Source organism: Mesitornis unicolor, unplaced genomic scaffold, assembly GCF_000695765.1.
Source record: "Mesitornis unicolor isolate BGI_N332 unplaced genomic scaffold, ASM69576v1 scaffold8661, whole genome shotgun sequence".
Classification (NCBI taxonomy): domain Eukaryota; kingdom Metazoa; phylum Chordata; class Aves; order Mesitornithiformes; family Mesitornithidae; genus Mesitornis; species Mesitornis unicolor.
Genome location: NW_010164429.1, coordinates 11,365 through 29,958, shown reverse-complemented (window position 1 = coordinate 29,958; position 18,594 = coordinate 11,365). Strand labels below are relative to the sequence as shown.

General features: G+C 36.0%; 1 protein-coding gene across 1 annotated transcript in view; it reads right to left on the bottom strand.

The window, feature by feature from the left end:
- The window catches only part of MYCBP2 (MYC binding protein 2, E3 ubiquitin protein ligase), a gene marked incomplete at its 5' end in the record, with an annotated part of 156,400 nt that overhangs the window by 129,134 nt on the left and 8,672 nt on the right, over positions 1-18,594 (bottom strand). The window contains 10 exon segments of the mRNA XM_010194319.1: positions 1-57; positions 1,473-1,549; positions 2,331-2,469; positions 3,664-3,737; positions 8,649-8,745; positions 11,063-11,134; positions 11,411-11,653; positions 11,873-12,069; positions 13,491-13,644; positions 18,264-18,479. Of these exon segments, the coding sequence (XP_010192621.1) occupies positions 1-57; positions 1,473-1,549; positions 2,331-2,469; positions 3,664-3,737; positions 8,649-8,745; positions 11,063-11,134; positions 11,411-11,653; positions 11,873-12,069; positions 13,491-13,644; positions 18,264-18,479 (1,326 nt within the window).

Below are 18,594 nucleotides of genomic sequence, written 5' to 3'. Positions count from 1 at the left end.
TGCTGAAGGACCCCCTTGTTTGATTCCAAGGCTCTGATACTTGCCAGTGTAATAAATCTAGGAGAAAAGAGTTTATAATTTCCAGTTATGCCATAGCACTTTAAACTTGCACCATTTGTAAGGTTGCATTGTTTTTAAATCCTGTCATTTCAAACCACACAGAACTTTTCCTGACATTGTTTACACCATTTCAATATCTCTATCCTAAGTTCATTGGTTTTGACTTAATGGGGGAAAGACTTTTATTAGATTCTGCTTGTTTTGAAATGTGCTTTCTACTGTGCCACAGAGTTACTTTTCAAGTTGGCTTTCATATATAATTGTTCAGCTAAAGGAGCTGAACAAACAAGAAAGAACTGTTCAGAGGAAACTAAGCATTAAAAGCATTTAAGAAACTTGTCTGATCTGTGTAAAAACAAGATGGTATTGCAACAGTAAAATAATCAAAAAGAGTAAATTATTACAAATTTTAATATGCTTCAACACAGTTGAAAAACTTATTTTTAGCAAATGCACAATGGCCACTGATTATGTAAACAATAAGACAGAATAAAGTATTTCACATGAACAAACACAAAATTACTGATTTGGACTAAAAATATTGCAGAGGCATTTGTTAGCCTGTAGATCAAACTAATCTATCTCCTCTAATGTCTGAAGAGTTCTGCTTGATCAAATTCTGTCTCATACTATTGAATTTTATTAGGGAAAAATATTTAAGTTTATTTATGAATATTTTTATCAGTCTCACTGTTCTAATGTAAGTCAAGCAAGGCCTTTATTCCAACAAAGCAACACAATCCTGAACACAGGAAAACAAAGAACTATGCTTACACAAGTAAAATAACATTAGTTTCCCAAATTGAAATAGAAACACAGTAAGTAATGTAAAAAATTAGTGACAATGAGCAAAATTATTTCTAAATTCAATGAACATGTAAATGCCTCTGAAAAAAAAAACCATTCCACTGAGCAGAACCAACATATCAAACCATTAAGAAAAGGTTTAAAAAAAATCAGTTTAAAACTCTGCACAGAGGACGTCAATAATTCTCTGAAGGATAAGAAGAAAAATCACACTGGGATTTAAATGACAATGGTCAGATTGTTTACGGAAAGTTACAAAAATTGGCAAATGTGCTAATACATCATTTGTAGACAAAAGGTAATCCCTCTTCCCCAAATCTAAAACAAAGCCTCACAATGTCTCTAACAAAGATTAACTGTAGAAATTCCTATAAATTCAAACCACAGATCTCTCAATGGTTCCAACACCGTTTGTTTTCAAATAACCATGTGCCTTCTTCCCTTTCAAGTGAGATCTGAAAATGTATTTAAATACAGTCATATAAATTCAGGCTAACGCACTCAAAAGGGAAAAACAGAAATTGTGGAAAACAATAATTAAATTTAAAACACACACAGAAATACACTGATGCAATTTGCTATTTACTACAGAACATTTTCAGTACCTTCCCACTAGCAGTTTTCATTAGTGCAAACTCTCTTCCAGCACCCAGGACAGCCGATTCCTCATCAAACCCTGTACCTGCGCAAGTAACACTGCATTAACCAGACAGTTTAACCAGGCACTATCACAGGTCAGTTTACAGCCCTAACTCTGCCTTTGTCATTACAAAGAAAGTCGCAAGTGAAACAAAGTTCTGCTGCCACAACAAGGCTTTTAATGGGCTAGAACTGGCAGAGTATTCAAAGAGGAAAAAAGTGCTAACATAAGAGCAACTGCTCTTGGGCAGACAACAGGTTCACATAGCTGAATATGCTTTTGTTCTGACAGTGCCAAAAGCAGACACCTAACAGAACAAAAAAGTCCAAAGCGAAGGCCAAGTGATAATTCTCCAAAATACCTTGGCAGACACCAACGATTTTGCATCTCAAATTCTGATCAAAGGTAGTTTCCATGTATTTAGTATCTTTCAATGTATTTCTTATCTATTAATTCAGCCAGCAATCCTTTTAACTTTTATTAACTTTGACCCACAGCAAGGACTTCTATAGCTCAACTATGTGTTATGCACTATTATGAAGTCCAAGCTTCAAACAATTATATACTTACTACACAGCTAGATGAAAATACTGGTAAACCATGGAGAGCACTATAGACATAAAGGTGGTACAAAATGAGTGTATGGATTACAGTAAGTCAAGTAATACTTAAGCAGTTTCAAAACCCTTGCGTTTCTCCGCATGTTTACAATGGAGTTATACCTTCCTGCACATAATAAAGGCAAACAAAGGGAATGGCAGTGTTTCAGTTTTATTATTTGAATTACTAGGCTTGTTATTAACATTGAAGGAAGGGGACTTACTGATAATGTGCAAGTCTTTCTCCAGATCAAACAACGAGATGCCACAGGCATGCAAGCATTTTCTTGCAAGCTTAAGCTGCAGTTCTTGTTGCAGTACTGGCTCAGTACTCGTTGCAAATATTCGCACTACAAAGCCATCCTGCAATAAATTAAAAAAATCTTACTTTATACTGTAAAATAAATGCATGAATTTACTTTTCAAGGCCTAAGTGCATCAGCATAATATTATTTCAGAGTAAATTATCAGAGGACACACTGATGAAGTAACATTTATTAGAGAGGGAAGAAGAAAGTGTCAAACAGGATGAGCTGAAGATCAGCATCTGACAGACCTTAAACATACATCAACTTCTATGAAAACAGTATGAAAACTATGAAAATAGTGAACTGCTATAGAAACCATTAACTCTGAATCTCACTACAGAAATCTTGCTTTTACAACTGTTTACATCTATCTTTTAAGCCCTCAACATCTCCTGATTCAAACCCCAAAATTCTGCAAGAAGTTTAAGAGCAACTGATTTAAAGAGTAGCTGGAACAGGTTTCAATTTACAAGTCCAAACGAAGTACCTTCTTCTGGTCATGTAAAAAGAAGTTGTTCCATTACCAGGCAAACAGATTAATCCTGGTTTTCGTATAGTTGCATGTTTGGCATCTCCTGCCAACTCTGTCTCGCCCCACCCCTGCTCCACCCTTGTTTTACAGCTTTCTCACTGTCCAAAAGCAGTGACTAGTCCAGAACTAATAATGTAATAGCTGTCTACTGAACAAAACACAAAACAGCTAAAACTGTTTTGCCCCAAGTAAAAGCACATGTTTGGGTTTCTACACCTTTGGCCAACAGGCAATTTTCATATAAAAAACTATTGGAATGTGGCATCTTTCATATCTCTTCTATCAAGTCTGGCTAAAATTCCCCAACAAGTACCAAAGCAATTACAGGAAATTAAATTAGAAAAAATGAATAAATAAAATTAAGCTCTAAGAAGCATATCCCACAGAGACCAGGTGTAATAACAAGTTAAAAAGCCATTTTTCCATGTATAAGATTTTTTTCTCAGAAAGGCCTAAGTTTTGCTTAAAAATCTGAAAAACAAAAAAATAATCTGAAAAACCCATCACAAATCAAAATTTTGATGATAAACACCAAGATGCTGCTTCTTTATGCATAAATATGGCAATTTCTCATTATCTCTAGTTACATGGATTTCTTCCTTAGTTGTGTTGGCAGAGAAAAAGCCAAACATTAAGCAAAAAGGCAGCTATAAATATTGTAAAATAAAACAATTCAGTTGGGAAAAAAAGAGTTTACCCATCATATGTAACACTTACATCTCTGGATGCTGCTATTTGATTAATATATTCTCCATCAGTGAAAAGGATATTCTGCCCTTCGGTATGACAGTCTGTGAGAGAAAGATGATGAGCACTGCATCAGTTTATATTAACAAGCTTTAATTTTGTTAGTTTGTCTAAAGAGAGAGGATACTGTTCTAATAACATGTTATTTTATGCTAGGATCTCTTCTCTCACCAAAAGCATTTAACACTCCTTTGTTCCTTTAAGAGTTACTAAAGTACTTTCCATGGTATGAAATGTAAGAGGCTACCCTAATATTTAACTGCAAAAGCGTTTAGTATTCACCTATGAAGGGTAATCTAAAATACTGTAACGCAACTAAACCCTATTTTTCTGGGACTGTTAGTCTTCCTCCTTCCCCAGACATGATTTTATTTTTTTTTTAAATAAGGGTCATTATCTTTAAAGAAAAGTGTCCTCAATCCAGCATAAAAATCCTAGAGAAATAAATGATACAGAATCCAACTTTTCATAATTCAACACATTTTTCCATTGTTTATAAATTTCACCAAACTACTGCGGCAGATGCACCCACCCTACTGAAGACCTGAGAAAGACCCAACAAAAGCAGTGCTAAAGTTTCTGGCCCTGGCTGTGCCAGGACTGCCTCCGCCCTCACAGCTCATGTCTGGGCCACACAGTGGGGGTCAAAGGTGGGAAAGTTGGGGTCCTCAGCCAATAGGGGGCTGACACGACCATGTATTGACCACAGATCAGATTCGACCAGGGTATAAATGGGGTCCCATCGGAGGACTCATTTGAGTCGGTCCTCCTCAGAGCAGCAGGTCTGCAGTGGGGGACTCTCCCCTTGAGTTGGGACACCACTTAAGGTAACTTCTCGAGATTGAGAGCCCTCCCTTTCTGGTGAGTGAGTGAGTGCACATTTTGGATCGTTTGGCCAAAAACTTAAGAATTCTTAACTCAGCTGTGTGTGGTAATATTCCCAACCAGCATATGGAACTTGTATTTGTTGAATGTCAGTGGGATGCTGTTTTGGTGAATGAAGTTTTGTCCGCTTAATTTAAATAGCAGATTAAAGCTTGTTTGAGTTCATTTTTTGTGTGCGTGTAGCCATTTTGGTGCAATTCTGTGACAACTACTAACTGAAAATCTAGGGGTTCTGGAAAACTATAAAGCACATACTTGATTGTGTTAAACATTTATTGAAAACAGGTCAGCTATTTCCAAGGAAAAAAGACAGGAAAAGAATTTTGCCCAAATTAGGTGAACAAAAGGAAAAAAGACTACTTTCTCTACAAGTTTAGAAGTCTGTCCCTACACCAACTCTTCTTCACTTCCTGCTCTGTTGATGGAGCTACTAACAAAGAGATTGATATTAAATGGCTTATAAGGTGCTTGTTTCATTGATTACACACAGGAAAGAGACTTCTTCCAAAAATACCACAGGACAGCTACTTTACACTCTAAATATCAGCTTCATAACCTGAACAAAGATCAAGTATCAGTCACTTTACCTAACAAACTTAATGCCAGATGAAGCATACATAATGTCCTTCCAGCATAACCAACAAGTTTGCTACTTTTCACTAGCTAGCCCAAGTATTTTCTTGAAAACAATACAGCTGAAAAAATCCACAGTATTCACAAACCCATAAACTTGTTTACTTTTTCCTGCTGTACTGCCCAGTCTAGAACAATATCTTACCAGGAATACAATATACATTAAGCGGCCACCTTTTATCCTCACGTCTTGAAGTAACATCCCTAAAGTAGACAATCTTCCCCTTTGAGCACACACAGGTATGAATCACAAAGAAAGGAAGCAGGATGGAGAATGGCAGATACACTGAAGATTGTAGTAACTGCTCTCTCAAAAATAATCTCAGATTTAATGACCACAGTTCACATTGCTAATTCTCTATGTTGCAAAGTGATATGAGTGATAAAACAAAACAGTTACCAATAACTTGAAGAGAAGTTACCAAAATAATCTAAATTACGTTTCTGAAAGGTTATAGGAAGTGGGTACGTATTAAGATCCCTTGAATGGCTAACAATTACATGCTTATATAAACATAACAGTCAAGGAAACAGGATATTCTGGCTACCAGTGGGTCCATATTACACTGTCTGGCCTACTGCTTGAGTCATTTCAAGAGGCAAGCCTCCCGGTAAACATTTTTGGAGGCTGTTTATATGTTTGGTAGCTGTGTTCATAGAGGAAATTTTGAACGGGGGTGGTTTGAGGTTTTTTTTTTTAAATATACATTCTTCAGAAGACTTCCTAAAAATCAGCATTTGATTAGATATTATTCAGGCCCAGCATTAAATATCAAATTAATGGGGAGAGTAGAAATTGAAAGACAAATGGAATATCTGCAAGTAGTAGGACAGTACAGTGTTTCAGCTTGCAAGGCGCTCTTATCATCAATTGTAGACTTACTCAGTCTGACTTCAGAAATTACTCTGAGGACAAAGACATCTAAGGTTTCTGTTTTGAGATTAACAGAAAGGGCTTGTGTTTTACTTAAAGGACACAACTACAGGCATCTGTAAATCACAGCCTCCTTAGAGACTTAGGAGAAGACGACTGTTAAGCATCACCTTCTGTACTTACACAGTGCATGCTGTCCCTGCTAATAATAAGTACCCTTGAGCTCATCTAGGCTACTCCCAGTTAGCAGTATTTTTCACACTAAGTGAATAGTCCCATTTCAAAGAACAATGAAACCATATACCATGTAACTTCAACTTCTTCAGCTGAAGTCAGCAACCTTTCTCTAAGGTATACAGTAAGCACGACTGTTAAAGAAACAGTCAAGATCTAAATCTCCTCTGTAGATTCAGGTCCAATCACCTAGAAAAATCTCATCTGACTCAGGGATTCTTTCTGATATTTGGACTGGGAAGACAGATTCACAGCTCAAGGACAGTGTATGAAGCTTGGCAAGGGCATTAGACACAAGAATGTTGACACGCAGTCTGGTAGTTCCAGATACACTGTCAGATTTGCTAGATCATCTATCAGAGCAGAAAGACTGCCCTCTGAAATCGAAGTTTACGGTTTCAAGAAGCTGGTAGATCTTACTGTCTGAGAAAGGAGAAGATAATGTTCCACAGGTCGCTGAGTTTTCTAAGGCCACATGACTTCTAGCTAGGATCAACTCCTAATCGCATCTCCTAATGAATTCCTAATCTCCTATGCATCCTTGTATGAACAAATGTGAATATCTTATTTAAATATATTATCATAAACTCAGCCATTTGAAAGAGATTAACTCCAGACAGAGCCATGTCTGAATACCATACCAATTAGGAGGAAATAGTTGGAGTGATATCAAGTGTTCAGCTGTTAGCAAGGTTACTGCCCTCCAGTTCTATCCGGTGCAGTTTTTCAGAGCTACAATATGCTGCAAGTCATTATTAAGATTATAGTGGGGCAGCCACTACTATTTAGAGTTATGTACCTCCTCATGTTTCCTCAAGATAGGTCACGTACCCTTCCCCCACTTTCCTTTCTTTCCTTCTAATGGAAAAAAACCCTTTGAATTTGTCCTAGACAAAAGAACAAGGCCATATCTGCTCACAATGTAAAACCAAGATAAATGTGTTGAAGTGCAGAAAATAAAATAGCAAAGTTCAAGGGCTGAAATACAAAGGCCAGGAGTTGTGAAGAACACCTAGCATCCACTTCAACACTATCACAAACCATGCGAAATGCAACTGTGTGAAATATTTTGAAGATGTCCGAATGGATATTCCCACAGAGAAAAGATTTGCTTTTGCACTGAAAGATTAACACATTTTTGTTTAGAAGGCATACTCTTGCTTGATATATGCTTTTTTACAGTATAAACACAAGGGTTATGACAGTTGTCACCGAGGTCTGCAAACAAAAGCTAACAGCTCAGAGCTGTAGACTTTAAATGGGCTCAAGTGTCTCTCAAGACTTGATTTCGTTAACACGGCTAACATAACTAAGGACCACAAAGGATCCCGCTGGTTGAAGAAGCTGCCTTGAGGTAAATAAAGTGGAAAAACAATCCTACAAGGCAATTTGTCAGGTCCTTGAATGTGCTCTCACTCCTTTCTCATACAGCCTCACTAAAATCAGGCATCCACATTTTAAGGACTTGCAAGAAGTTTCATAGGCTAGACTCTACTTTCATAGTTTGTATCAAAAATTACTGTTTGTGTTTGAAATACTAAAAGCCCAGAGAACTTTTCCTGAGGTTGCAGTCAGTGCCTTCCTATTTAATGTCAGGATGCAAAACAGCAATCTTCCTTCTGCTCTACAGAATAAGCCTATCGTTGTCCAATCAAATGATACTGTTGTGCCTTTCTGCTGTGTATGTGAGTCACTAAGAACAAATGTGTTTCATCAGGAGGCCATTAAAACACGTTCCAGGAATGTCCTCATTTTCTAAACAGAGACCCAATTTATGAGGCTCCTTTGTGGAAAACAAAACAAAACCAAAATCCAGACAAAAACAAAACTACAAAAAATATTCCAAAACAAATAAACAAAAACCCACCACCAATTTAAACACTAGAAGCATGCTCCATCAGTTTTCACCAGTTTCCTTTGTTTTTTGGGTACATTTCTATGTATATAAAAATTCAAGTGGTTTCGGTCATCGTTTATAACTACCTACATGCAAAAAGTTACTGGAGACAAAGTCATATCTGAGTCAAATGCTCAAAGTTCAAACGAGGAAGAAATAAAAATTCTTTAAGAAGGAAATTAAGCTCTTTGAGCTTTTAAGTTAAGATGTCTATACATTCTAAAATGTTGCAATATTCTTCCAGTAGCTGCAGTAAGACACAAGACCTCTAACTGAAATACTGCAGCTGGTCTAACGCAGCAAACCAAAGTAATAAAAAAGTAGGCTCTTTGTGATCTCAAAATCTATCTTGATTTCTCTTCTGCTTACTTGAAAACAGATAGCATGTAAACGATAAACTATAACCATCTTCTCATATCTGGAGGTTCATACCTGGCAAAGCAACTGTACCGTCTTGTTCCAGAGTTTCAGGGTTTATTCTTATGGCTGTCATACCGTGACTATTGGCATCTCTATATAATAAATAGCCCTGGTAAAAGTAAAAATATATACATAGGTATGAAAACATTCTTAAATACGTCAGAAGATACTGTCAAAAATGAAAAAAATACTATAATTTTAAGTGTTGCTTAAAAATTTTGGACATCTTTTACACCAAATTTACTTCATTTTGATCATCATTTTTTTTCACTAATCAAACTCCGCGATAAAAGAAAAAGGAAATTTGACCCGCCTCCATCTACACTTTCTATGTGTTGTAGATCAGCATACTGATGCCACACACAGTAATTCTGTTCTTCATATGTTTATACAATTAGTTAAAAGGCACAGCAAAACACAATGTTCCTTGTCCCCACTTTCCAAATCAACAAGAAATCACAGAAATTCCAGGGAGGAGGTATATACATATTGTCCTATGTAGAAAAGTGATCTTTAACAAATACTAATATGCACATTAAAAACTAGAGTTCTTAAAAAAATGTTCATTAACTACTTCAATTCCCAAGCCCACAAAATTCCATGTATTTATTCTTTCTGAGCTCTTCATCAAAGAGATTCCCACAAAGTATATGGTGCATTTGGTGACAGGCAACAGCCACGACACAAGGTTACATACGACATGTTCTTATAGTACCCACCGCCTAACTCAGCCCTTCCCCTAGGTCTGGCTACATATTCAGGACTAATGATTCCCTCTTTCTGTTTCTCCACATGCCAGATACCTCCATAATTCCAAAACTAAGGTCATTAAGGCTCAACCTCAGAATACCTTCATTTGTCAAAGAGTCTCAGACCCTAATTACAATAATCTAACAACAACAATTCAACTAACCCTCTTCCTTCTATCTAAACTACTTAAATCTTCCTGGATAAATCAATCTCTGTGAAATGAGCAAACATGAACCCACAAATAAGAAAAATAAGAGCATTAAAATCTAAAATAAACTACACAATGCGTAAGAAAAATCACTTGAATTTGAGCTGACTTAACCAAGTCCCTAAAGGGAAATGAGACTAAGGACTCATCTTAGTTCTCTCGCAGACACATACTGAGCAACAAATGCAACTTACACATCTTCCTATAATATAGTCCCAGAATGGTATTTCTCCAATAAGCAGTGCCTTTGGGTACAGACACTGTGCGAGTGCACACACCTGTACAAGCACTCAAAGAAGAACATCAAATGTATTTATAGCTATGTACAGAATGTCCAAATGTGTAACTCTATACAGTGAAGCTGTATGGATCCTATTCCTTTCCAAACTGATTAAACTGGATCCTGAATGAATGCCTCCATACACATATATATACTTTTATACACACACACATATATACACCTTTTGGTGAGCTTCTGTTTTAATACTAAACAAAACCAGATTTCAGATAGATATATGGTAACTGTAATAATAGAATATACATTTGTAATGAACAATCTCACTCCAAAAGCATGGCAAGGTGTAAACTTAATTTCACACTGGGACAATAAAATCACTCAGTTAATAGTAAATACACAATCAAAATTGCTCACCAGTTAGAAAACAAAGCAAATTAATTGCACTCTGAAATTTGATTTTTGTTTGTTGTTCTTTTTGTCTGTCTCTGAGAGAGAGCACTCAGTGATAGTAACAGGATTAAAAAAAAAAAACAATGAAAAAAACTACAAAACAAAACAACACCAAAACAAAATAAAACCCAAAAACCCAAAACACTATTTTTATAATGAATGGCAAATGTATAACAAAAGGTGGTTGGTACTCCAAAAACTAACTCAAAAAAACCAAAACAACTAACCAACCAAACCAACCAACAAAAAAACCCAATCACATCCAAATAGAGTTAACTCTGCAGTGGTAACGTCAACAATCACCCCTTCTTATGGTTTACACAGCCTCAATCCTCACCCAACCAAAACAGCATTTCTTTATTTTACTGCAAATGTTTTAAAATTCCTTTATTTTCATAAATAGATATTTCAAGTATTTTTCACACAATTGTGCTGCAACTGGACATTTTTACATCCACCAACCTCATTATTTAAGAAGCATATATAATGGACTGTACAATTCATAAATCTACACGTAAAGCTGTCATATTTTGAGAAAGTCTTACAGTGACAACACAAGCCAATGACATTTTTCACTACTTCTTTCTATATGCCAGTACCATCAGATATTCCTCATCTTCTACAATTTTTAGAAGTCAGTACCAAAAAAATGATTTTTACAACTGAAGTCAAAGAAACAACGCAATACCCATGTAAGCTCACTCTAAGACAAGGTCTACTTCAATTACTCATGAGGGATGAAGGTGGGGCATTTATTTCATATTTTAAGTATTCACATACCTGAGCATAGCCTAACCAAGACTTTTTTTCCTTTCTGTTTTTGATGCGAGATGTGGAATTGTATATATGGCCCTGAAAAGAAAAAAAAAAAGTAATCATTTAACAAACATCAGTGTGCCAATTTTACACGTAATCATTTACCATCTAAATAACATCTTCAACCATACTGAGAGATGAAAATTGTAAGAAAATTCTATAAAGTTCTTATAGAAACAATGAGAAAGATTTAGACAAACTGTAGAAGAACTGATCATTAGTAAGATACAAAAGATTCTCAACGGAAACAGGTTATCATAAAAGTTAAGTTAAAATAGCATCATTCAACAGACAAGAAGAAAATCACATTACCCTCACTGTCCCACTATATCCAGAGCCGATTTTATAAAGTCCATCTTTACATAAGAGATAGAGGAAAAAGCCATCACTCTGAAGAAGGCACTGGTCATCTTCATCGACAGATATTTCTTTCAATGGCCATTTGTGCATCAAGGCTGCCTTCTTGATCCCATTACTGAACCAGTCCTGGATTTGGATTTTGCCCACCAGAACTGCCTGCACACTCCGCTGAAGAGAGTTTAAAATGGTTGGCACCTAAACAGTGAAAGAAACAGTGAGTTAAAAGCATGACTATTTTTAAAATGTTGTATATTCTGTTCTATCTGCAATTCAAGAGACAAAAAGATACCTCCTCCTATCTCAAAAATAGCAAGGGAAAAAATGTTAACTGAAATTACACAACAGATCTTTCCAGAACTCATGTACACGCCATTTACAAAAACTCCCAGATAGACAGAAGTTTTAGTGCCAGACCTGAATCGTCTGACAAGCATGGCTGCCATTATTCGTGAGGATAGCAGAGATTGCTTGCAGCGTTCTTCCCGTCTCTCCCCACGCAGCCACCAAACTGAAGAGGCAAGCGCAGGAAAGCGCTGTCAGGGACTGTCCTGTGCTATCATTCATCCCCGTGCTACGGACAGTTATCTCCAGAAGAAGCTGGAACAGGGATTCTGCAGAAGAAACACAGCAATTACACAGACAAGCCACAAAATCATACCAAGCAATCTGACAGTCAATGGGAAACTAAACTTACAAAACACATGATAGACCTCTCCTCAGGCACTAAGGACAGACAAAAAAGCAAGCATCTCATTTGAACAGGCCTACAACATCCTTCACTTTTCATTCTTTTTCAGCCAGAAAACCTTGAGTCTTGACAATCACAATGGCCAGAGGAGAAGAAAAACTAAGTCCTTCTGTTACAGTGGTACACATTAATGAGAAATAGGCCAGGAGTTACTTTACCTGCCTATTCAGTCTGCCTCAACCCTGAGATGATGTGCAGGGTCTTGATCAACCTTATGTAATCTTTACGACCACTACCCATGTTGAGGCACATTTCATTTCCCAGAAACAAGCATTTCAAATTAAAGTTCGAAAATTATTTGGATCGTATGCTTCTTTTCAAGCACTGTTTAGCAGCTGAACACCTGTACCAATCAAGGTGTTAAAACCCACCTTGGGTTAATATCCACCTAATTTTTTTTGATAGTCTATGCAAATAATCACAACAAAGGTTTCTTTGTAGCTTTTTAATACTTTGTGCATCAATACCAAAATGAAAGCTTTCTGTAGCAAATTACTATCATCTTCGGAAACAGCACTGTTGAGCCATCATATGGGAAAATATAACAGAGAGTCTTAAGATATATTTTATTTTATTATTTTTCATTATCAGATGCTACAGCCTTGTAGTTCTATAAAACACTAAAACCCAGTTCAAACACTTTTGTTTTGAATTAACAAAAGATAATTGAGTTTTAACTTAAAGGACAATCAGTCATACATTCAAAGCCATTGGGAGTTAAACTTCTATTTTCAGTATCATTAAAAGCAAAATGACTTTTCCAGGAACTTTTTGGATGGCCAGAGGAAATAAAAGCAAGAATTCTGACACTTCATTTAGCAGCTTTATACGAATTATAACATTAAATAGCTAAGCTATAGATTACAACAGCAGATTGCAAGAGAAGTTCACAGTAGAACTATCTTCTTTTCAGTAAGTTCAAGTATTTTATAGCTTCAATAACATGAATCATAATTTTGTAAGTTTTGCTACGTTTCAGTGAAATGTTGCATTATGCAGCAACAATGTATAACTTGGGTGTGTATAACACACAAGTTATACATTGTTGTTTATATATATATATACACACACACACCCCTTTACATGCCAGTATGCCTGTTCTACAGAAGATTAGTGCTGAGAAAGTACTGGTTAAATACACCATAAAGAGTTTACACTCCAGAACAAAATCAGTCTGTTGAGAACAAGCATGCTACTATCTCACAAAATGCTTGCTGAGAACCATATTCTTCTGTCCAATACAATACAGATAAATATTAATACGAATATGGCAACAGATGTTACCTAGGACTTCAGGAGGCTCTGACTGAAGGCCTTCTGGTTGCTGGCCCTGGAGCACATTAAGTAGGGCTTGTAGGCTCCTGAGACACAAGGATGGATGAGAAAATCTTGTCTCCTTTATCAGTTCAAAGACTTCACACAATCCAACTTCAATGATCTACAGAACAAGACAGTAATTTGAATAACAAAAATGTAATACAGAATACAATGGTAATTCAAAAGAGAATCAAAATCAAGAACCCACCTACACAACGGCACTAGTGAATATTACACAGAAGTAATAATGAAAACACAGAATCATTAAGGTTGGAAGAGACCCTTAAAATCATCAAGTCCAACCGTCAACCTAACATGACCATGCCCACTAAAACATGTCCTGAAGTGTCAAATCCACACGCTTCTTGAACACCATCCAGGGATGGTGACTCCACCATTCTGCCAGGCAGCTTGTTCCAGTGCTTGATTACACTTTTGGTGAAAGTATTTTTTACTAGTATCCAATCTAAACCTGGTTATGTCATTATATGAAAAGGCATATTTAAGCAGAGTACTAGTTCCCTGAATAAAATAAGGAAACTTAAAATATGTTTCGATGATGTAAGACACACTGTGCCTCTGAGTCCTTCTAATTTCTAATCGAGTTCACACTTCATTTGACAGACTTCTTTTTCTTTGCTCATTAATGAGAGCGAGCAAGCAAGCTAAAATTGGCTTGCAACCTGATTTCCCAACTGGAGAATGACACCTTTGACAGCTAATACTGGCAGCACCAGTACTTTCCTCTCCAAAGCCTCCGAGATTGCTCTTGTGACAATACAAAAAATAAAGATTAATCACTTGTCACTAAAGCTCCAGCACAGACACGCATTATGTCACCTAATACATCATCTGTGAAAGCAACAGTACAGGCACTCCTAACCTTCCCTTTTAGCATTCCTGATTATTCTGAGATTAAAATAATGCTTCTCTCCAGTGACCGTTCCTTTTGCTTCCTTCTCAAACTCATTATGTAATGATGATGATGAAGGAGGAATGAGCAAGGTTCACTCGTGACAAATAAGCAACCATCACTTCCAAACTTCCCTATGTGTCTGTCAAGAGCAGAGCAACAATGTTTAGAGTTTTTAAGATAGACTCACCCCTGAGTAAAATCTAAGGAAAAGACTGAAATGTAGAAATAAATAGAATTGTTACTGGAACTGCCATTCATGCTTAAAACAGCTCTATTCTGACAGTCAGCTGTGAGGTCCACAGGATGCCTTGTAACTGTCTTTGCTGTCATTCAACTGATTTAGATTCCTGTCTTTCAGAAGTTATTTTACCACCTGATTGATTTTTGAAGGAAGAATAGAAATAATCAAATCATGTCTTCAGAGTGCAACAGCAATTTTCCTGCAAATTACACCTTGCATTCCGTGAAGTGGAGTAAAACACACGTATGGCACCTACAGCAAAAGAACCCACATCAACAAAGTAACAGCACAGATGTTTTTTTCCAGGATCAAAAACTCAGTGTCATCTTGTAGGCTAAAGAATAAAACACACTGTAGTATATTTTTAGAAATACCTTTTATTTTTAGTGACAGTATCTCAGAGAAACAAAAGATTTATTCTATTCTTCCCAACCCTGAGACAGAAGTCTTCATCTGGCAGCTGACAGAGGCAGTTGGAGAACTTAACAGAGTGGAGAAAATAATTTGGTGAATTAGGAATCAACAATATATAGCTCTGCTAGGATTTTGCTTGATCTGCACAGGTTTGGGGTTGAGTTTCTTTTAGTATCTGAGATCAACAAACTGGGTAGGCTGTTTAAAACAGGCCTCTTCCCCGTAATGTGTGTACTTATACATATACATAAAAGTGTGTGTATCTGTATCTCTATCAGCTCCTCCAAACTGTTTAAGAATACATAATACTCTGTATATCTAATTCGCTGTGTTTATGTGTATATTATATACATACAAAAGTACTTTAAACAGCTAACACAGGCTCCTAATTAATTTTAAAAGACTTAAAAGTCAGTTACTAAAGGGAGTAATTATTCTTTTTTTTTTTTGTTACAACTCAAAAACTTTCATTTTTGCTTAAGCTCATTAGCTAAATGTATGCCATTGCAGGAACAAAGACTATTTAGTCACTTAATTCCGTCTTAAACCAGCATTTGTTCCTTCTAGTACAGGGCTTTTGCAGATCATTCATAACCCAGTGTCAAGTTTAATGTAGGGGGAGCAACTGCAAATCAAACCAGGAGAACTGCCCTATTTCAAGTAGCAAGATTTCTTCATCAAAGAATGAAGCAAAGGCACTAAATAAGGTACTAAATCAGGTAGTCAAAGACAAATATTTCATGTAAATAAAAAAAATTTCAAAGCATCTGAACACAACCAAAATACAAAAACTTTATTGTTCTAATATCTGAAGACCAGCAAATTGTGTCTGTCTCTCTAACAACTGCTAATTGTTCTCAATCTCATTACAGAAATCGCTTAGGACAACTTTAAAATCTGAAATGTATTCTAAATAAAAGCTCTAACAAACCTGACGTCCTCAAATTTAAGATTAAAATAAAAAGATACTTCAATAGAACAGCTAAGTTGCATTAAAAAAATGTTTTCAAGTTATTCTCAATTTAATGAAGATTTTCTCAAACAAACAAACAAAGAAAACAACTAAAACAACCTCCCCCCAAAAAAACAAACCAAACACACCAAGAAGTAACTTCATCAGTTTAACTCTGGAGAATCTGAAAAAGCCCAAATCCTGGTCACATCTTTTTTTGAATCTTTTACCTCACTGTCAAACTCAAAAGATACTGGTTTGCTGTTTGGTTTTTTTTAATAAGCTAAAAATTACTTTTGGAAAATGGTCTAGTAAATATTGTAAGCCTTAGAAACTTCGAAAATTGTCTTCCTTGTATTTAACAAACTAAGCCAAATCCAATACTGTTCATTATACATAAGAACCAGACCATAACATACTCAAAACATGAGATGGTCACCTATGTTCAGGATACAAAGATATTCCCATAGTGAGCCTCTCCAAGTTTTACTACCTGTGAGACAGCTCCAAATGACTGCCTTTTTCAAATGTATGGATGCAAGTGAAATTAATACTAAAAAATGTCTTACCTTACAGGAATCTAAACAGTCCAATATTGGCTGGATGGTTATTAAATATACTGAGGTTGTACCAATCATCTAAGCCACTGTTCAATCAGTAAAATCTCTGGAACTTTTTGATATTTTGTAGATTCTTCACTAAAAATGAGTAGTTGAAAGCATACTCATTTTTGTCTATTACATGTACCCAAATAACTCACTGATCTTATGGGAGAAGTAAAGTTTCCTATCTAAAGTTTCATCACCATTTTTTTTAAGCCACCATTTTTTTAAAACTACATCACTTCTCCAAGTCTCTTTGATAAACTCTCCAAGACCTTTAACAATGCCAAAGTTTTAGTTTCCATATGCAAGTATTCTGTCCATATCACTGATAAATCTCATCCTTCTCTGAACCTCTCTTAATTTCAAAATATCTTTAAAACTCCATTATGTTCTTAAAAAATGCTAATAGCTACATTGTCTTTTACTTAAAATTTCAAGTTAGGCATCTACAGAGACTTGCTGATTCATTTAATATAATCCGCAAGGAATCAGATGCAGTTCATAAACGATGCTAATTTTATTTCTACTGACTGTACATTATTTTGCAACTGTCAACCATGAAATTTCTGTTACCAAGTTGTAGTTACCTGACTTGGTTATGTTCCTCTGCAATTCTCCACCACTATTTTCCAGAGTGCAAAGTTTGTCCTTCAGACAATACTACCTAAACACAATCTTCTATTAATTCTAATTGTTTAAGCAACTAGAACATTCTACATAATCACTGCTGCATCAACTCTTTTTAATTCACTATTTCTAGTGGGTTTAGAGCAAATAGAAACAAGGAAGGCTACTCTGAATATGATTTTTCAACTCAGAATAGTAACAAGAGGAAGCAGAATTCATAGCATTAATAAGCTAAATTTATTGCTAATGAACAAAACTGAACGCACAGAAGTTACATAGCACAAAACAAGCGAATAAGCAAATTAAAAAAACAATTAAGAAAAAAAGCCTGTATAGATTATTTCTGACTTTCCACCATTAATCCTATTACAAGCATAGAAGTAGTAAATAGCAAAAAACCTACCCTAACTGTTGAACTACAGCATCCAAAACCTTAATGTGCATTACTATCTACAGTTATCAGTGCCAAAAGACAGTAAAGCCAAAAAAGGGAAAGATTCAAAAACTAAGGTAGTAAAAATAATTCACAGTTACTGCAATTACATGCATACCTGGCAAATCATCTTAGAAAACACTCAAACTGTACTCCAATAGCAAAAAGATTTGCTCTTTTCTGAGGGAAAAGCAAGAGAAAGCACCCTGTAACACTACCACCCAGTAGCCTCTGACATGTGTGAGAGCTGCCTTGTGTGCATTTTGTGTTGACTTTTGAGGCCACAGGTTGTTTTCCAGTACCAGTACTCACAAAGAAGTGCAAGGTGAACATTTACATGGCACTTAAGTGACTTTAAAACTGATCATTGGGCAGCAACATAGATCTTCCTGATTAACCAAATCAGATTATTCTGGACTAGATGGACTACAACTGAAACTATGGCTATTCTTTGAGCAGCTGCCTTATAATGCTGCCCTTTACTCCCTCTGAAGAACACACCAACTTTCGATCACATATATAGCACATTTTAAACAGTAACCAGTTACTTGCCTTTGGAAGTTTAATAGGTGGCTCTTTGGATTCCTCCTCCTCATCGCTGTCCGAATCCCCACTCTGTACGCTGTTCTTTGAAGCCAAAGACACAGACACTTCCTTTTTTTGCCACTCCAACACACAATGGCGGACATTGCAGTAAACATTAAAAGCTGAGGGGTTGCTATGTAATCTGATATCTGGTATGGTTATGGTACTCTCTAGGTTTTCAGTCTGAAAAGAAAAAGATTTAAGTTTATTAGAAGCTTCAAGCTTTGCTGAATAAAAGTAACATCAATAATCTCAATAACTTTGGCCAACCAAGTGATTCTCAAACTGGAGACTGAAC